The sequence below is a fragment of the Apis laboriosa genome, unplaced genomic scaffold (genome assembly GCF_014066325.1).
Source record: "Apis laboriosa isolate Shangri-la unplaced genomic scaffold, ASM1406632v1 scaffold21_cov150, whole genome shotgun sequence".
Taxonomy (NCBI): Eukaryota; Metazoa; Arthropoda; class Insecta; order Hymenoptera; family Apidae; genus Apis; species Apis laboriosa.
This window is the reverse complement of record NW_025222365.1, coordinates 2,502,119-2,523,695: the sequence shown is the minus strand read 5'-3', so window position 1 is coordinate 2,523,695 and position 21,577 is coordinate 2,502,119. Positions and strand designations below refer to the sequence as shown.

The following is a 21,577-nucleotide window of genomic DNA, read 5'->3' as shown; positions in this document are numbered from 1 at the left end:
GAACAATAGCAATATAACATTTTAGCAAAATTTAACAAAATATATATGTAACACTATTATATATATATCTTAAATATTGCAATGTATTAGTTATTAAAAATTAATAAAATTTGCTATTTTTTTTAGTTTAACGATATAGTAACGCCATCTATAGAAGACAAGTAAAATATAGGGCCATCTATTAGAGAAAATCTTGAAACTTAATTTTTTTCCAATTTATTATTTTTAATTATTCTAGTATAACATTTCATTCTAAATTTATTCTTACTTACCTTATATTACTAATCTTTGTTATATTTTGAAATATTTTTTATAATAATTCTTTTATATAATTACAAAAGCGTGATTGAACCATAGGCTATATGAATTATAATGAAGGGTATATGAATCTTTTAGTTAAATAGGTAAGTAATAAAATGATTGCATACAAAACTGAATTATTTTATACTTTTTAACTATGAATACACACGTATATATATAAGAATACATATATAAAATGCGAGACAGTGAAGAATTTAAACTCGTAACTAATCGAAAGAAACGTACACCTAAAATTCGAACTATATGTCATTCAAGTACATTTTTATCTACTAACAATGACAATGATGGCGATCACAACATTAATTACGAAACAGTTTTTGGGTAAGGATTTTTTATATACATGTTTTTTTTAGATATTTATAAAATTTTTATAACAATTTCATAATTTCAGAAAATTGCTAAAGGCCGAAATTGAGCTGAAAAATTCATCATTTGCTGATAATGTTTTTCATTATTTGAAAGATTCATTAAACGCTTTAGATGGCAGTGATATTTCTGATATAGTGTGCTATGGTTTGGGTCATTTTTTTAGTCGCAGATCTTCTAAATATCAATTAGCACTACTTTTGTTTTTGAAAAAACATTTTAATCCTCAAGTTTATGTATATGATCCGATTTTTTCTTCCAAAGAAATTGAGTTTCTAAAAAAACTTGATTTCAATGTTATAAAAATTAATGAAGAAGGCAAACGCATTATATGTGATAATATTACTTTAGTGTATATGCCACATTGTTCAATACATTTAATTAATAATTTTCTTTATGCTAATTGGTGTAAAAAGTTAAATAAATGCATTCTTTTAACAAATAGCTTTTCAATTGTGGCAGATAATTTTAGAAAAACAAATAAATCTAGTTCTATTGATTATATCTTGCGTATACAACCATATGTAACAGAAATTGTTTTACAAAATAATTTTATATATGAAGAAGTATTTAATGATTTAAATATTCATATATTTCTTGAACAGAATATTAGTAAAATTCCTCAAAGTTTTTGGAACAAACAAGAAAAACCTTGCTATCAAGATATTGAAATTGATTATTTAACTGCTAAACAAACTGAAGAAATAGATACTAAGAATTTGTAATTATATTTCTTTATGTACTATTAAATAAATGTTTATAAATCATTAAGTTGTATACTAATATATTATTCTTATAAGTTATTGAATTGTATATTATAATAAAAATAATCAAATTATCAAATATCAAATTTTTAAAGAATTGAATAAGATAATAATGTTTTATGCAAATTTAGGATAGAAAGTATTGAGTATCAATCGATAAATAACATTTTATCTGTTATAGATTAGAAGAAAGATGAAACCAAACGCAAAATTGCTTCGTTCGCTCATACAAGAAATTCGACGAACGTCATCTGAACAAAAAGCAAAAAATAATATTATGATACAGTATATTTTGGAACAAGCAAAATCTCATCAAGAAACTTCTGAAGTCTTGTGCAAAGCACGAGAAGAATTAAAAAATTTAGCAGAAACATATCTCTGTTACCTAAATTCTCAGCGTATGTGCAAAGAAATTAAAATCCGATATGCTGGTAAAGGTGAACGAAGTATTAAAGAAACTGCAGATCTCGTTGGATTTAAATTACCTCATGATCCAAAATAAATTCGGATTTAAACAATAATTAGTTTAATATAGATTTATTAATAAACAAAATAGTAAAAAATGAAACAATTATAAAAAAAGTATAAAAAGTACTATTAAAAAGTACTTTTAACTTAAAAACTTATAAAATAAATCTTAATTAATTATAATATTTATGAATATTCTTTACGAATACATTTGGCTATTGTTGATAATTGCATATTACTGGTTCCTTCATAAATCGTACCGATTTTCGAATCTCTGAAATATTTTTCTTGGGGAAAATCAGTTGTAAATCCTACTCCACCCATAAAGTCAATACATTTTGCAGTAACACGCAAAGCCGTTTCTATATGGAAAAAAATACATAAATTTTATACTTGATATTTTATTAATATATGGTTTCGTAAAGAAAGAAAGAAAAGAAAATATTAATTACCCGATGCAACCAATTTCGCCATAGCAGCCTCTTTCATTACATCTTTTTTTATATCAACTAATCTGGCTGCATTGTAAACCAATAATCTAGCAGATTCAAGTTCAGTGACTACTTGAGCGATTTGATGTTGCATAGACTAAAAACAAATAAAATAATAAAAAATATTTGATTTTATTATTTATTATATTAGAAACAATTGAATTTTCTTTTATACTTGAAATGAAAATATATCTTTCCCAAATTGCTTTCTTTCTAATGTATATGGTATTGTAGCATCCAAGCAACCTTGTGCTATACCAATCATTTGAGCTCCGATACCAATTCGTCCTTCATTTAAAAATCCAGCGGCATATTTATATCCATGCCCAAAATGTCCTAAAATATTATCTTCAGGCACCTTTATTCAAAAAAAAAATCATATATGACAAAAAGTAATTATAAGTAATAAATATTCACAATTTTTTTATATATATTCAAAAAATTATTTTATTTACTCTGACGTTGTCGAAGTGAATCATACATGTACCCGATGCTTTAATTCCTAATTTGTCTTCTGGTTTGGCTATTGTCAATCCAGGTGTATTTCGTTCTACAAAAAATGTTGTAATACCACGATATCCCTATGCACAAAAATTTATTATCAATTTCTAAAAGTTTAAATATCATAATCCATAAAGAAATAAAATGAAATTATGAAATTGTGAATTAAAATTTAAATTTATTACGTTTGAACAATTAATTGAACGATTCAATAGAAATCAAATAAAATAATTTGCATTGAATGATTAAATAAAATGAATTATTTAAATTATATTTTATATTATAAAATTAAACAATTTTAGTCGAATCAATTATTTTTTATATACTATAATTATTATTTTTTATTATTTATTAAATATATTAGACTTACAGCGGAAGGATTTGCATTTGCGAAAACTAAAAACAATTCTGCAATATCGGAGTTTGAAATCCACATTTTTGTTCCACTTATCACATAATCGGATCCATCTTTTTTTGCTGTAGTTTTTAAAGAAAAAGCATCTGATCCTGAACCAGGTTCCGTAAGACAGAAGCTACCCGCCTCGAAAAATAAAAAATTAATAAAAAAAAGTATGTATATTTTTGCTATAAAATAAAACGTACAGAGTGTAATATATTATAATTAGACGAATTATATATATAAATTGTAAAGATTATAAATAATAAAGCGCCGTTTTGCATTTGTTATCTTTCATATGATAAGTTTTGTAAATATTTTCAAGTTAAAATGTCTCTAATTTAAAAATTTTTCGACATAAATTATTATATATATATATTTTTTTAGAAAATAACAAAATATATTGATTAATATAATAAAAATTTTGATTAATATAATTAATTTTGATTTAAAAAGTTAACTTTATGATCTGTAATTTGTAGAAAAACTATTAATAATGAATATTTTTATTTTAGTGTAATATTTTTTTATAAATAACTTTTGAAGAATAATAAGAAAGAATATTTTTTTAATAGGATTAATCTTTTACAAGATATTTCGATTTTACGAAATATATTTTATATTATCTATAAATTGTTTTATAATACTTAGTAATACTTACGTAATCTTGAGCTAATCTTGGTAGATATCTTTTTTTTTGTTCTTCCGTAGCAACTTTCTTAATTAATGAATTTACTAAAGTATTATGAATGTCGATTAGAGCTGCCACAGATCCATCGACTTTGGCAACTTCTTCGACACTTAAAATTGTTGTCATGAAATTACATCCAGAACCACCGTATTTTTCTGGTATTTCGATACCCATTAACTATCAATGAATTTATTAAAGGCATTATACGTCATTTAAAAGTAGGTAAAGGAAATAAATACCTTAAGATTATATAAATTTATATTAATTTACTAGAATGAAAAATGGTAGACTTACACCATTTTCAAAAAGCTTTCGTATTAATCCTTCATCTATTTTGCTTTCTTTTTCCATTTTACGTACAAGCGGAGCAATTTCTTCTTTTGCTAATTTGTTAACTAAAAAATTTTACATAAATTATATTTCGTATACATAATTTTAAGAATTAATTAAAGTAAAATATTATATTTGCTTTTCACGAAAAAACAATTTATTGATAAATATTTGATAATAAGAAAAATTACCGCTTTCTTTCATCAAAATTTCTTCATCTGTAAATTGAGATAAAGGTCCAGGATTATGATTCAATCGTATTATGCATTTACTTAAATATTTTTTGTTATATATTTTTCGGGATATCTGAAAATTTTTATTATCTATTTTATTTTTATTTTCGAGTACATATATTATGAAACAACTATTATGAAATTAATAAAAAAAAAATAAATTATATTTTTTCACAAATTGATATTTAAATAACATAAATAATATTTTAAAAAATCCTTGATTGATTCATTTCAATCGCGAAGTTTTCAATGATTTGATTGATTTTTGTACAATACAATTACAGATAACATTCATAGTAATTATATAATATATAATGATACATATAAAAATAATATATAATGAATTTAAAAAAAAATAAATAAATTTAATTAAAGATATTTAAATATTTTTTTTAAAAAATTGACAAAAATATTTTTATTATCCATCTTAAAATTAATATTTTATAACAAAATGAAAAGAAGAAAATTAAATATTTAAAAATTAAAATTAATATAATGTAAAACGTAATGAAAAACGGAATATTAATGATATTAAAAAATTGTGTTATTGTAAGACAAAAAAATATACAATAATAGTCAAGTAATTATTATCATTTTTTTTTGAAAATTATTTCATTAAAATTAAAATTTTTATATGCCACGTCATCAAATTAATAAAATAATTTCTTCTTTTTGTTTTATATTGAAATTATTAAATCACTTATTTGAATTTGTTTATATTATTAACCAATGACGAAAGTTGTATGGAACCGTCAGAAACGTTTATGTATACATACCTGGTTTATTTGAAGAGTAAATAAATTCATATTTAATTTAATATTTACTTCTTAAATCACAAATTACAAATCAATTTTGATAATTTTTAAGAATTGTAAATTAATACTAAGAGAAAGTATATTGATGTTAGCGAAAATCTAACAATTTGAATAAATGAGAAGAGATAAAAATCAGTGTTGTCTGGTCAAAGATGAGATCGAAGACTGTAGCACTGACGCGATTAGAAATCATTATATCTCTTTGGCTCAAAGTAAACTTCCAGTTAATTCTACTCATGGAAAGCGCCAAACAGGTTTTTATCTGAAAAAAAAAAAATAAAAAAGATATTTGTTTATGAAAAAAATAATGTAATTATATTTATTCAAAGTTATATATTATTATATTATTATAAATATATATTATTATATTATTATTAATATATTTGTTTTGACGGAAGAATATTATTATGTAAAACGATCGTAGAATATTATTATTTATGCTGTAATCTCAATTTTCTAATATTGTAAGTTACGATTGCACTTGTATAAAACCAATATCACATTTTTATTTATTATAAAAACAAGTTTATTTTATTCTGATTAATTTAATTATTTTGTGCTATTCAAATATTTCATAAATATTATTAAAATAATATTAAAAATCTAATATTAAAATAATTTTTTATTCAAATATGTATATATTCTAAAAATAATCGACCCGCTTTGTTTGACATTTTTCAAATTAAAGTTTACGAATCAAACGAGATAAAGTTCAATTGATAAATTGAGTGGAAATTAATCAAATGATATGAAGGATAGAAATAAATGGATAAACATCATATTAGAGTATTGTATTGTGGTATAGAATTATATACTAAAGAAAATATTAAGAATAATTTAAAATCAATATTCTACATTTATATTTTAAATTGATCGATAAATATACACTAATCTGTTCTTATTGTACACATAATATATAATATTAAATATCACAATAGTATGAAATATTTTCGATTATTCATGTAATATATCGACTTATGATGACTTTCGATACGTTCGTATTATATCTTTAATATTATTGGTTGTATAAAATTCAAATGTTTTGATTGGACGTTAATTTAAAAGATAACCAATCAGATTTTCGAGAAGCGATCTTTCGTTGGTTTGTTCTTAAAGTTTCGTAGATCAGCTATGTGTTGCGCATTAGTATTGTGCGCAAGATCCGCGTGTCCATTGTACAATTAGTTCGAGGAAAAAACAGGAATGCAGAGAGTAGAGTAGAGACGAAGAAGTATTAACCTCGATAATGAAGTTGTAATAAATTATTTACGATTATTCACTTCTATATATCATCAAATAGAGATCAAGTATGAAGATTCTCATAAGCATAAATATTATTAAATGAATTATAGGTAAAATTATAGGTTAAAAATTAATATAATTGAAAACTTGAAAACTTGAAACGGGAAGGAGATATAAAGAACGAAGTGCAAACAAAAGTGGAAAGGAGAAGATAGAAGTAGAAGTGGAAGTGGAAGTGGTGGTGGTAGGAATAGTGGTGGTGGCAGTACGAGCGAACCAGAAGGTGGAGGAGGTTTGGGGAAGGTTTGCCAGCCGCCGGAAGAGCATCGACGGTGACGGGGGCGGGGAAGCTGTCCACCGAACGGAACGACCGCTCGGTGATACGAACAGCGAGTCAAACGGTTCCCCAAACGAATACGGATATATCGATCATCTACAATAGTCGCCTAATTTTGTGTTAGGTAAGTCACTTTAAATAATTAAATTAGAATATATTATTGTGAATATAATTCATTTTAGAACTCACAATATTATTAAAATACGAAAGACGATAGTTCTAAATAATTGACAAGAATGACGTAGCGTAAGGGGTGTGTCGTGTCGATTAGGCGGCAATCTTGGATGTTTTTTTATACATTTGTACATACACAACCTCTTAGTCTTGTGAATCATATTTTTCATTGATTATGGAATATTTCATAAAAATACATTGATAATTATTATTACGATTTCTGCTGTCATAATTGCGCCATTGAAAACCATTACTCTCCATTGCTGTATCGCCATTTGCATTGTTAAACCATTGACCTTCTTTTCTTGCTATGTTCGTGTCAAACATTAAGTTTAAATTAAAAATTTAAACTTAAAAACGATAATAATGATATTTTCATATTTCCATTCTTTATTTAATATGTTTCGTAACATTTTATATATATGTATATATACCGGCGGGAAAGTATTAGAATCAAAATTTTAATTTTCATTTTAGATTTTCGTTTGAAAATTTATATCATTTTAATGTTAATTCAATATTTATTCAAAAGTGATAATAATAAATAAGCATGTCTGTATTAAAAAATTATTCGAATCAAATTTTTTCATTATTTTCTATATGCATTTAATTAATTTATTATACATCCAATACTGCAAGGATGTCAAAAATTTGACAAAAGATAATCATAATAAAAATTAACTCTTTTATACTATAAAATTTACTCAATGCGCGGTCGTGCGCGTGCGCATTTATATCAGATTGCTCGCATTTGTTTGTAGAGTAATAAATTGATATACATGTAATGGTCATTTGGGCGTATCACACGAATAATCATACGCTGAGTTCGTCTCGACGTCCTTATGATCGAATTCGGAGACAAAATATTAGTATAATATCTACAAACATGATTGTATGTTAATGTCTTAAATTCTAAAGCGATTACATTTTTTCTTATAGAAAGTATAATTTGAAATATAATGATAATAAATTATAGTATGCAATTATGAACATTTTTTTCCTTATAATAACTCTCAACCGCCCGCGCGCAATCTATCGTCGCTTGGAAATAAACTTGCTGCTCTCGAGTTTCGATTCTATAGAAGGAATGTTCACCTGTATGTTCAACAGTGTTGCTTTATCTTTTGAGTTTCGTTTTTTAACTTTAAATTTAATTTATTTCATTATAATTATTATTATAATTATTTTTTATTATTAAGAAAATATTATTATTAATTATAAAATACAGATTTTTTTTTACATAAGATATAGTAGAAGCACTTTATTGTTCACTGTTCTATTTAAATAATTAAAAAAAAATTTTTTTTTCTTTCTTTTTTTTTTTGTATTTAGATTATGATAATCGTATTTGGATAAATGTAATATAGTATACTGCCTAACGAGCAACGATAGTGAGTTTTACGTTTTAAGTTATGACATCATCGCATCGAGAAACAGCGGACGCGTCGCATTAAATATCTCACACGTAATATGTGCATTCAGCTGATTATCTTAATAGTTCAATACGTTATCAGTATTTTTTTATATATCTAAATTTTTTAATAAAATAATAACAGTATTTGATTATACTATATTGATTTCGGCAATTTAAATTTAAAATTTTGATAATAAATATTGAAATTCATGTAGAAATTAAATAATTTCTTAAAAAATTTGTAAAAAGACAAAATATTTATAAAATTATAAATGATAACAAGATAATGATGATTAAGCACAAATAACCGGAATTCAATTAATTCATTATTAAATAACGTTGATAAACATTAATTGAAAGAATTACAATTAAAGAATTACTTAATCATAAGAATTATGTGCACATACAAATAAAAAAAATTACTTCAAAATTTTTATTTCTTGTTTTTTTTCTTGATTAAATATTAATATAAGAAGATATAAAAAATGTATTTTAATAAAAATATCATTTGTTATCATTTGTCATTATTTATTATAATTTATTTTTTATAGGTAAATTTATCTTTTAATGATAAATTTTATTATCAAATTCGATATTAACAAATATCGAATAATCTAAAAAATTTGTATTTTATTATATTTAAATAAATAGAATCAGAATTATATAAATTTTTTTATTTATTTCTTTTAGTATGAAAATTTAGTGAGAACCGAACATGTGAGATTAATTATTTCGAAAAGACAATGTATTTTTTACTTGTTTAATGGTAATAGTTATTGAATTTTTTTTTCATTGTTTAACTCAGTGAATTCATAGACAATAATTGTAAATTATGAACACACTTTGTTAGAATATTTACCAGAATTTTAAAAAAATTTATAAAAATTATTTAATAAATTTATCTTTTCTATCTTTATCTTTTTCTATATATTGTATATAAAATATTTGGTTTAATATTAATTAATAAAAAAAAAATATCAAAAAGCAACAGACTTGCGATAAAAATACTGTGAGAAATTATTTTGAAATGCTGTGATTATAAAAAATAATTGAAAGAATTTGAATACTCTCTGTGATTTCTTTTAGAATAGTATTTGCGGAAGTTATGAATTTGGGTTAAATGTATGCTTCCGAATTATTAAGAGTCATTGAACAAGATTATAAGAGATTATAAGAGATACTATGTTGCTTGATATATTAGAAACAATTAATTAGAAACAAATAAACTATATTTACTTTCATTTTTTTATCACAATATATTTAAAAAAAAATTCAATTTTATTATTTACTGTTTATTTTTCTCTAATTTAAAAAATCATTGAATGAAAATTGAATTAAGGTTAATGTAATATCCTGAAAGTATTCTAACATATTATTTTCATTAAAATGCTATTATGAATCCAAAATTCATTAAATTTATACAATTATTTTCAGGAAATTTTATATTTATATTTTTATTTATGCATGTAATTACAGAAAATATTTACATTTAAAATATAGGTTATATATTTAAAAATATAAAAAGAAAAATATAATGCGGAAATTAAAAGTGGTTTTAAGATGAGAATGAGGGAAGAGACATAGAATACAGCAATAGAAACACATGATATAAATAAACTTACTAAGAATTTGAAAAAAGAAAACTATGATTTCAGTCGTACTAGGGATTCTTGTCATTTCTATCTACCATCTACGCGTTCGACGCACCTTACTCTACTTCACTGTTACTCGTAACTTTATTGATCGTTTGCTATCTTCTGTCGGTTTTCTTGCGTTCATTGCTTTTTATATTTAAAATGAAAAAAAAGATATAATCAAATTTATTTTTTAAATAAATAATAATTTAATATGTACTATATCAAAAATATAAAAAAATCAAAATATAAAAAATTAATATTGTTTAAATGAAAAAATAAAAAATTAAATTAAGTTTTTCATTTTATTTTTTAATTTTTTAATATCTCTATAATAATACTAAAGTATTTTGTTTTAGCCGGTATCCAACGGCGGGGGAAGGAGGAGGAGGTGGAGGTGGAGGAGGAGGAGGCGGTGGTGGTGGTGGCGGTGGTGGCGACGGTGGTGACGACGGTGGTGACGACGAAGACGATAGTGATAGTGCTAGTGATAGTAGTAGTGAATGTGATAGTGGTGGTGATAGTGATAACGAATAGAAATACAATAAAAAATACAAAAGAAAAATATAATTTGGAAAAAAATAAAAAGGAATTGGTAAAGAGACACTAAGTAAAAAAATAAGGATGGCAGATACAAGTCAACAACAACCATTATCCGAACCACACACGAATGGAGTAATGGATGGTTTGACAGAAGAAGAAAAGAGCAAAATGCGGCCTGCAGATATCGATGCGGTAAGATTTTTAAAAAATGGATTTTTTTTTATATTTTTTATTATGTATTTATTATGTTTCTAATTGATATTAAATGAACTTTCTATCATATATTAAGATTTCTAAAACTGTAAAACAAATGCTTTTAATATTTGCGTATATAATTTTAATAAAATATATATGTAAAAAATATTAAAATTAAATATTTATTTCATAGGACATGAGAGAGATGGAAAGAAGGAAGAGAGTCGAAATGATGATGAATTCGCGACTTTTTCGAGAAGAATTAGAACGCATAATTGAAACACAAATGAAAGATGGTGCTGGACCATCAGGTCTATTACAGCAAATCTCGGACATGATGGGTGCACAAGGTGCTCGATTCAACGGAAATATTTTTAAAAGTATGTTTATGAAATATCATTCAAATATTTGCTTGAATGTTTAAGTAATTAATTTTTTTACAGATTCAAATTGTGTATTACCTATCAATGATATACGTGGTGTTGAAAGTATGGGTTATGCAAAGGGAGAAAAATTATTGCGCTGCAAATTGGCAGCAGTATTTAGATTGCTTGATCTCTATGGTTGGACTCAAGGTGTTGGAGGACAAATTACAGCTCGTTTAAATCAAGATCAAGAACACTTTTTAGTTAATCCGTATGGTTTATTGTATCATGAAGTTACTGCTTCAAGTTTGATTAAAGTTGATATGCAAGGAACAATCGTGGAACAAGGAACAACCAATTTTGGGGTTCATGTGGCAGGATTTCAATTGCATTCAACAATCCATGCTGCGAGACCCGATATAAAATGCATTGTTCATATTACCACTCCGTCCGTTACTGCTGTAAGTATAAAAATAACATAATTTTAGATATCTTTTAATTTTACTTTTAAAAAAAATAATATTTTATTTATTTCTTTAGATCTCGTCATTGAAGTGCGGATTATTGCCAATAGGACAAGAAAGTATAGTAATAGGAGAGGTAAGCACACATCAATATATAGGTGGATTTTTTGAACCAGAAGAAAAAGAGAAGATAGCAAGAAATCTTGGTCCAATGAACAAAATCATGTTGTTAACGAATCGCGGTGCTCTCTGTTGTGGAGAAACTGTCGAAGAAGCTTTCTTCAATGTTTATAATATGGTCCTAGCTTGTGAGACTCAATTGAAATTAATGCCTGCCGGTTTGGATAATTTAAATCTTATTTCTGAAGAATCTAAAAAAGCTATATTCGAAGCTTCGAGAAAACCACCGACACCGCAACAAACGGTTCCAATCTCTGAAACTACAGCTCTTACTGAGAAACTCGAAAAGCGTTGGCGAATCGGTGGAACTGAATTCGAAGCTCTTATGCGGATGCTTGATAACGCTGTAAGTATATAGATTTTTTTTTTTGATTTTCATTCTTTTGTTTTGTTTAAAAATAACACATTTATTAATTATTTCATATATATTTGTCAAATATAATTTAATATAATATATATATATATATATATATTATATTTAATATAAATAATATAATTTGGCAGGGTTTCCGAACTGGTTATATATATAGAAATCCGTTAGTGAAAGGAGAACCTCCGCGGCCTCGAAATGATGTAGAAGTACCGCCAGCGGTCTCATCTTTAGGATATTTACTTGAAGAGGAAGAATTATATAAACAAGGGTAAATATGTTTCTTAGATAAAATTTGTTATATATATTAAACAATTAACGAAAAAAATTCTTCCATTTATATTCTCTATTTTTTATAGGCTTTGGAAAGGTGGTCGTAAAGGTACAGATAGATCACGTTGGTTAAATTCGCCCAATGTATATCAAAAGGTTGAGATACTTGAAACAGGAACTCCTGATCCGAAGAAAATAACAAAGGTAGAAGTCATCACTTTTGAGAATAAAGATGAGTAGATGTAACGGCGTGCTTCTATAATGAAAAATCAACAAAATTGATATAAATATAAAAGTATAAAGTAATGTATGGAAAAAAAAAATTAAATTTGCGCAAGCATTACAACGATCTTGCATAATATTATAGAAATAATACTCTTTAACATTAAGATTTGTGAATATTTTACATATATACATGTTGTTACATTTATAATCTTCAAAAAAGTTATCTATCAAAATTTAATTATCACCGTTAATTATCACAGAAAAAGATCATATAAAATATTAGTTTTCAATAATATTGCTTTTCCTTGTTGTGATGAGAAAGCAAATGAATAACATTGTACGAAATTGTCCATTTCTTTTAATATAATTTATTACATTTTGTATAAAAACATACTAAAACTATAGTTCAAGATTAGTCTGAAACATTGATTTTCTCTATTTAATTATATTGCATTACTTGCTCATTATTTATAATCTCTATAGTAATATTGTCAATAATTTCTATACATTCCACTTTATCAAAATATAGTAGAAAATACATGAATTACACAAAGGAGAGAGAAATAGAGAGAGGAAAAAGAAAATATAAAGCTTAGTCTATTCCTGAACAAAAAAAAGGATACATTTAATAAATTTTTAATGATCTTATTATTAGAATAAAAAATGTAGTTCTAAATAAATATTATTATGATATTGTGCATTTTTTTTAGATCGATTAAATTATAATAAAAACTTATTGCACCTCTCTCTTGTAGCTTGTGGTATATGAATAAATATATGTCTACTGTTTATCGTGTGTTGTAGGTAATTTTTCAAAAAAAAAAAAAAAAAAAAAAAATAATAATAAAAAACCCTTTTTTCATTTATAATGGTGTGACATCATGTATAGGAACAAGAGAAAGAGAATATTTTTTGATGATTAGTTCGATGAGCAATAGAAGCTATATTCTCGAGCATTTTTTCGAGTTTATGGCATTTTAATATTGCTACACGAGAATCGAACTTCAGTTAACCATATATATTATGCATACGAATATTATCGTTTGACCGATTCACATTCAAAACTGTGTATGAATGTGTGCCTGTTAAAATCGTGTCGTCTAAGGGATGGATATTCAACTCTTCGTCCCACTGCATTTACAAAACCAGATCGATCGACCCTATAGAGTGAGAGAGTAAAGAAACGAGTGGGAAAGAGAGCGAAAGCGAGAATGATTGAGAGAGATACGAAACAAATAAAAAAAATTCATTATTAATAATAGAAGTAAATATAACATGATCATTTTATTTAATGTCACGAGAATAAAGATTAATAGTTTTAAATAAATATCGCAGTATCAATGACGTGCTACTTACATGCAAAATTAAAATAATACGACGACATCACCAGCAAAGCAGGCACACATAACATATGCAGACAATACGAAAATATATATATAATAATGCTGTGTCGGATGTCGAATTATTGATGAGGGTCGACTAACGTTCTGGTTTTGTGTGCAGTGGGTGTCAGACGGATCTCCGACCCATAGCAGTACACCGGTGAAGATCGACAGTGCCCTTCAATTTGTACCGAAAAATACCAATCCAAAGGAATTTAAACAAATACAACAACAGGTAAGTGAAATGAAATTTCAATAGTGCAATTTATATGAATTTTTTTAATTTAATGAAACAATTTAATTTTAATTATTTTGTATTCACAAATTGATTCAATCCTTGGAGCTATGTTTTCTTTTGTTTAGATAAAAGATTATCGTAGAGCAGACAAGATATCAGCTGGACCACAATCTCATATATTAGAAGGTGTTACGTGGGAAGAAGCTAAAAAGATGCAGGTAATATAAGATAATGTTTTAAATAATAATTTTAAAATTGAACTATTAATGATTTCTTAATTTACTGTCTCGTTAAATTATGTTCAATATATTTATTTTATATTTTAAAATATATGTATATATTAATAAAAAATATTCATATGGAAGGATGCCACTATTAGCGGAACAGGAGAACAAGTAGTATTGGTAGGCGCAGCCAGTAAAGGTATTATACAAAGAGGGTTTCAACACAACGCAATGGTTTATAAAACGCCGTATGCCAAAAATCCTTTTGATGCTATTACTGACCAAGAACTCGATCAGTACAAACGAGAAGTGGAACGTAAACAAAAAGGAGATATCTGTACGTAAGATAACATAAATTTATTATCAATTGGAAATTTATATTATTCATTAAGATTATAAATATAATCTTATTGATATGTGTTTTATAGATGATGAGTCGCAATCAGAATCGGAAGCATTATCATCATTTAATGTCAGCCGCGCAACACATGAATCGAGCACTGCCAAAAGTCCTATTCAATCACCTGTATCAGTAACATCGGAAACAGAAGAGGAAAGCAGAGATGGTGAGTAATCATCAGACATTTTCATATATTTTATATCTTGATATTAAAATTAAAAAATTATTTAATTAATGTATTGTGTTATAATTATTTGTAGAACCCCGAGTATTACGAATAGAAACGAAACAAGTGCCTGCACCAAGTCAACCTGAAGTTGTACTGAGTGATGGTAAGTTATTTCTGATAATTTCTAATTTCAAAATTGAATTCTAAAATTACTCATGTTTATAGAGAGAAAGATTTCTTAAAAATAAGTAAAAGAAATATAATTTGCATGTTCGATTGATATAAGAAAAGCCTTGTATTGTGTTAACTTTTTCTTTATTAATATTTACTATTGTAAATATTTTTTCTCCACTTTTTGGTTTTATAATATCAAATTCATATGAAATACATTTTAAATTTCTTATAATTAATAATAATTACAAGGCTTGATCCATAAGCATGAGGATATTGCAATTAATTATTGTATTTTTATGCTATTTTAGTTTTTATCATTTTAATTTATGATCACTAACGCTTGCACCTTGCATGCTTGTATATTTACAAATATACGCATGTGCACATAAATATTTTTGCATACTCATTGTTTGCTACAGTACATCAATGTTATTTCCTTTTTATTAACTTCCTTTTCTTTCATTTTTATCCCGCAATGCACATTTTTATCTTACATCACATTAATTTTTATAAATCTATGTACATATTATACTTTTCTTTGTCAGTTATAAATCATTCTAATTATTTAAAGAAACGATGTGATCATTTCGGATTATAAAAACTGAAGAAATTCTAAGAAGTCTATTTCAAAATATATATATATATGAGCTAATTTATATCGAATATTATATATATCATTCTCTTATGAATGCAACGAATTTCTTAAATACGTAGGTGTGAGCATCCGTGATCATAATAACTATCTTCTGTCTTCACGAGAAAGAAGGTAAATAAAAGGAACAAATATTAAAATAGAGTTGTAGTGTTTTTGGGCAATATGGTTACAGATCCTGATTCATCCAGCAGATACTACAGTCAAAACGAGTATAAGAACAAGATTGAAAATGAAGTCTGCGTTGTTCGTAAGCGTGATTATTCAGTTGCTGAACTATATCGATGTGAACCACGTTTAGAAATTGTGCGAAGTGATATAATCGCGAAGCGGTTAGTAACTACATTAATCGAATACTATCCTCGTCCTCCAATTATTTCAATTGATGAGGAAGTAAATTATTCGATAGGAACAAAGTATAATGATCTTGAACAAGTTTCAAATCTAGTTTACTTAGAAGATAAAAAAATGCCAAAAGAATTGTATAATAAAAAAAAACCAAAGGTTTGCAGATCATTGAAATGGAAAAATAATGAAAATTTATTGGATTTCTGTGATAAAAATTCTGATGTTTCGGGAAAAAATCGAGATGCAAATACAAATTTAAAATCGATTGATACAAGTTCTGTAGAACGGATTGCTGAAATGGTAAATTGCATTCGTTCAAATGTTTCATCATCAAAAACAAGATTGAGTGCATTATCTCGTTCTGGACTTAAAATTTCAACAAAATATAGTTTAGATCCTACTGATATGAGTTTAATATATAGTTTAACTCCTTTTATAAATTCAGATGATCATGAACATAGCAGTAACAAAATGTTGGATGAATGGTTGAGATTATCACCATTTATACTCAAAAATGATAATGATTTAAAACAGAATTGTTTTTCGCGATCAAGCAAAGAAAAGAATTTCAAAAATGAACAATGGACTAATGAAAATTGCTTAGATGATAAATCTGATAATTATATTTGGTCCGATTTTGATGGCGAAAGATATGAATCTTCTAATGGAATATGTCCTGAAATTATGAATAACGATCTATACTTTGATAATGGACATCTTGAAAATCGTTCGAACGAATCATTGGATACGTTAGACCTGCCTGAAGTCAGAGAATTAATCGAAACTACTGATGAATTCTTTCAAAATGGCATCAGCGATAGTGCGAATGAGATTATAGCCGAACTGAATGTAAATGATACGTACGTGACTATTTATTATTTATTAAATGAGATTTTTGAAAAAGTTTATGACATACTCTCAGATGTAAACAAACAATATAGATCATTATCATCTTCAGTTTCTGAACATTTGTCAACTTCAACATCATGTTTAAGTGTGAAAAATAATGATTATGAGAAAGAAAATGAAAAGTATCAGAGCAATCAAAATGCTTCTATTGTTGTTGTACACGAGATTATTCACCATGTGATAGATATGTACGATGAATTTAAAAATGTGAAAGCCAGTAAAAACGTAGATCTAAAAGAAATAGAAAATTGCTATACTATGAATCACGAAAACGGCCAGCAAATAAATAATTTGATAACATCAAACAATGATGAATTGGAAAAAGCATCTTTTCGAAATGAACAAACTGCACCTATTGCTATTGCTTCTGCGAATTTGATTGAAATAAATGAAAAAAATAATGAATCGCTTGAAACAGCAGAAGAAGCTGATGAAATGATGGAAGCAGATGCAATTTTCGAATTCCATACAATAGTGAAAAAGAAACAAACTAATATTAATGACAAAGCGTTTGAATTAAATTTCCGCGTAGAGAAAAACCATAACATTGAAAATATTATTGAAAATAAAATATCACGTAAGCATGATATAGAGAATAATAAAGTCGAGAATTTATTTATTTTACCATCAAATACAACTATAAATCCTACGAACATTAATATTGAACAAGATAGAAATTCGAATAATTCGCTCGAAAATGATAAAAGAAAAAGATTACATATCACGGATGTTTCTGATCCTATAGATACATGCATCGATTGTATTCATTGTATGAAATTTTATACGGTGAATTACGATCAAGAATGTCCTTCATTAATATCTATAAATGAAGAAGAATCGAACGAAGAGATTACAAATTTGAACTATGATCGATTTAATGATATAAATGACAACACAGATATTCAAGAAGAAAATCAGCATAATGATCTTATGAATGATATATAAAAATAGCAAAGAATTATCTAATCGCGTTTTAAAAAGTACCAGAAATATTTTTTTTTAAAAAGACGCGATCAAATATTTTTTTTTTTTACAGTTGCAGAAATATTCTTTTTCAAAGATATAATATTTATTTTAGTGAAGTTTATTGAAGTACATTACATTTTCTTTTATATTTATTCCTTCTTATGATGAAACAATAACAAAATAATCATCATTTCTTTCTTGCATGTTATTACAAATTATAAGAAATTTTTTTTTTCGTTTATTATTAAGATATTTTTTTATTTATTTTAATTTTAATTTACATGAATTTGCAATGAGAAATATATATTGAATAAGATATGTTTAAGTAGAAAAAAGAGATAATTGAAATGATAAAATGATACATTAATTTATAAAAAAAAAGAGACAATTGAAATGATAAAATAGTACATTAATTTATATTTTATTTTCACAAAGTTTTCGTTTAATTTATTTCCTATTGTTTACAGTTGTATTGTACATGTTATTCACGCTCTTAAATAGTTGTTTTTGCATATTTCCTTTGTGAGTCCTTTCTTTATTTTTTTTACTTTTCATTTGTATTGAATACATGTTTCATAAATAAATCAATTTCAAAAAAATAACAAGATACGAGAATCCCAATCAAACTATTTTAATATCCTTTGTAATATATATTTTAATGTTTGTCTCAATTGATTTTGTAACGTGACCTTTTACTTGAAACATTTGAAGAATGAACAAGAATCACATACTGCTTTTCGTTTTTGAGGTAAGCGTATATTTGACTATTGATATTGATGATTTCTTGTTTATTTTTTTTTTCTTTTCGTTATATTCATGAATAAATTTTTTAAAGATATTATAATGTTTTGCATTTTGTGTTACAGGAGAAAATACCGTAAACGGCGATCACTCTGATGCTCATCACAGTACATTTTCTCAAAGTAGTAAAGAGGTTTGTTTTTTCATATTATTCTTATTAAATACTATATTGTCCTCGAGTTTTATTAGAAATATACAACATACGGTATACATATCTTATTTAATTTTATTTTTCTTGTATAACTTATTAAAAAAACTTATAATAAAGCTCGAGGATTTAAATCTATATGTTATAACAAAATTCATATATATGTATATATATATACAGAATGAGTTATGTTATTATTATATATGATACAACTTTTATACGATTAATAACATTAAAAAAACAATAAGAAAAAATGTTAAATTCTATGATATAATTTTCATGGAACTTTGATTTTCTCTCCAATGTAAAGTTATAATATAAAATAGTATAAATAATTGTATCTATTTTCTTTTTAACAATCGCGTAATTTAAAGTTCCTTTCTTCAAGATAATATTTTCAAGTTTAATTCGTTTCTTATAATAATAACAATTATTTTTCACTCATGTTTTATTCATGTTCAATTATTGATTCATTCTGTATATATAAAGCAATATTTCATAAAATGTTCAAATTACAATCCTTATCCTTTACTAAATATTTCTAACGAATTTAATTCGGATCTCTTTTTTATATGTAAGAAATGTTAGTTGGGAATTTTTCGTCTCAGAACAATCTTAAATTTCGTTTATAAATCATCATTTCACAATCTCATCCTCGGCTGTCAAATGAGTCGTAAGAATCATGCACAAATGCTGCTTTTTCATTAACTGTGATATATCATGCTATGAATTAAGGTAGTGCGCCTATAGTGTTCGCTTGCATGAATCTAAGGATGACCGATTATTATGGACATAATAAAGATCATGCAAAACGCTAAAGGGCGAAGGAAAAGAAAATGAGACACGCGTGCGCGTTTGTTTATATATATATATATATATGTATGTATGTATATGCATATAAATCCATTGACAGAATGACATATTATATTCAAGTAAAAGATCTTAGGAGAAAAGAACACGCGCGCGCGCGTGCGCGCTTATAGGGAGAAAGAAGGAGGAAGAGAATTGGCTACTTGCATGTGCATGCAGAAAGGTTTATGGTTACGGTTGGGACCTTCCGTGTTAAGGGTTCCGTGTCGCAGGATGTGAGCGTTAGCGAGGAGTCTCCGAAAAAGGAAAAAAAGAAGAAGAAAGGCCTTAGAACACCCTCTTTCCTAAAGAAGAAGAAAGAAAAGAAGAAGCCAGTCGAGGCGTAGGTAGTCCTAACTTTGGTACGTATATATGTTAAACATAATGGGATTGATCTTTCTCTAATATCCAATTTCTATATAATTCTCGATTATATATCAATTTTTTTTATTTTTTTTTTTTTCTTTTCCTCGATTATTGATTATAATTATATATCGATACGCGTTGATTACATGAGCAAAATTGATAAGATTGATAATAATTCACACGAGAAAAATTTAAAGATAAAAACTGTAAGAGTTAAAATTTCTTGATATTTATCTGAGTGATAATAACTACGCGATATATATCGATAATTTCAGTATTTCGGAAATACTAAGAAGAAATACAAAGATAAAAGGTAGGAAATTTTTATCTCAGAAAGACTTTTTTTTTCTTTTTTTTTTGTCTTCCTTTTCTTTTTNTTTTTTTTTTTTTTTTTTTTTTTATAGAGTAGAAGAGCTGTTGGCGCTATTGTAATTCGCATAGTTGCAACAATAGATATCTTATAGTCGCAATGATTGCTATAATAATATTTATACAATCACATGTTATCGTTTAGAATACTTATGTAGTTTTTTTTTTTTTGTTTGTTCGTTTCCGAAAGTCATACGTCTCTTGTGTTTTATTGCATCATAAGTAGAAATAGTTGTATTTTATGAAAGATTTTTGTTTCCGCTTTCTATTTCCAGACACTGCCAGGAGCAAAAGCTTATCGCAAATAAAAGAACAATTATTGAATGAAGAATTAATCCGCGAGACAGAGAAGAGTCGAAGATCGCAAAGCGAGTCAAAAATGCATATACCGGAAACGAATGAAAATAGAAAATAGGAAATAGAATATAGAAATTTGAAAATTAAAATAATCATGCAACAATCACAGCATCTTTCCAGGACTCAAGACTGCCATCGCATTACGTCTACAATAAGAAACTATATTGTACTGTTAATGTTTTTACGTTTTTAATTTGTTAAAGCGTCGCGCTGAACTATTTAATCCGCTATTTAATTTTGCCTCCCCAGCCCCGTTTGTGTAATGCAATAAAACAAGACAAAAGAAATACGTCTCTAATTGACGAGAAAAAAGATGTGAAAAGAATTCCTTGTCTTATTATACAATATTTTGATTGTATGGATATTTGATTTTTCTATTCCTGTTATATCCATATCCTTTCTAATATTCATTATATTCATATCTCTTTCTAA

The 21,577-nt window shown here is 25.9% G+C and overlaps 3 protein-coding genes across 8 annotated transcripts; 2 read left to right on the top strand and 1 right to left on the bottom strand.

The window, feature by feature from the left end:
* Positions 1–76: 76 nt before the first annotated feature.
* Positions 77–1,793, top strand: LOC122713005 (SRR1-like protein). Of its 2 annotated transcripts, XM_043933120.1 has the most exons (4): positions 77–404; positions 483–642; positions 713–1,408; positions 1,633–1,793. In XM_043933120.1, the coding sequence occupies exons 2-4, from the start codon at positions 497–499 to the stop codon at positions 1,646–1,648; spliced, it is 858 nt and encodes a 285-aa protein (XP_043789055.1). In that variant the 5' UTR covers positions 77–404; positions 483–496; the 3' UTR covers positions 1,649–1,793. The 2 variants fall into 2 exon arrangements, with proteins under 2 accessions (XP_043789055.1, XP_043789054.1); XM_043933119.1 differs by lacking the exon at positions 77–404 and having other exon boundaries at positions 411–642.
* A 201-nt stretch (positions 1,794–1,994) lies between these two features.
* On the bottom strand, positions 1,995–5,538 carry LOC122713002 (short/branched chain specific acyl-CoA dehydrogenase, mitochondrial). Its single transcript, XM_043933114.1, has 9 exons — positions 5,339–5,538; positions 4,521–4,635; positions 4,294–4,394; positions 3,970–4,176; positions 3,282–3,452; positions 2,866–2,991; positions 2,586–2,768; positions 2,372–2,507; positions 1,995–2,281 (listed from the first exon to the last, which is right to left on the bottom strand). The coding sequence occupies exons 1-9, from the start codon at positions 5,366–5,368 to the stop codon at positions 2,106–2,108; spliced, it is 1,245 nt and encodes a 414-aa protein (XP_043789049.1). The 5' UTR covers positions 5,369–5,538; the 3' UTR covers positions 1,995–2,105.
* Positions 5,539–6,550: 1,012 nt separating this feature from the next.
* LOC122713000 (protein hu-li tai shao) lies at positions 6,551–21,503 on the top strand. Of its 5 annotated transcripts, none has more exons than XM_043933109.1 (15): positions 6,559–7,080; positions 10,538–10,913; positions 11,110–11,296; positions 11,360–11,742; positions 11,822–12,271; positions 12,430–12,566; positions 12,655–12,772; positions 14,297–14,410; positions 14,539–14,631; positions 14,779–14,974; positions 15,066–15,203; positions 15,298–15,369; positions 19,122–19,189; positions 20,287–20,415; positions 21,064–21,503. In XM_043933109.1, the coding sequence occupies exons 2-14, from the start codon at positions 10,803–10,805 to the stop codon at positions 20,398–20,400; spliced, it is 2,181 nt and encodes a 726-aa protein (XP_043789044.1). In that variant the 5' UTR covers positions 6,559–7,080; positions 10,538–10,802; the 3' UTR covers positions 20,401–20,415; positions 21,064–21,503. The 5 variants fall into 5 exon arrangements, with proteins under 5 accessions (XP_043789042.1, XP_043789044.1, XP_043789043.1 ...); XM_043933108.1 differs by having other exon boundaries at positions 20,272–20,415; XM_043933111.1 differs by lacking the exon at positions 20,287–20,415.
* The last annotated feature ends 74 nt before the right edge of the window (positions 21,504–21,577 follow it).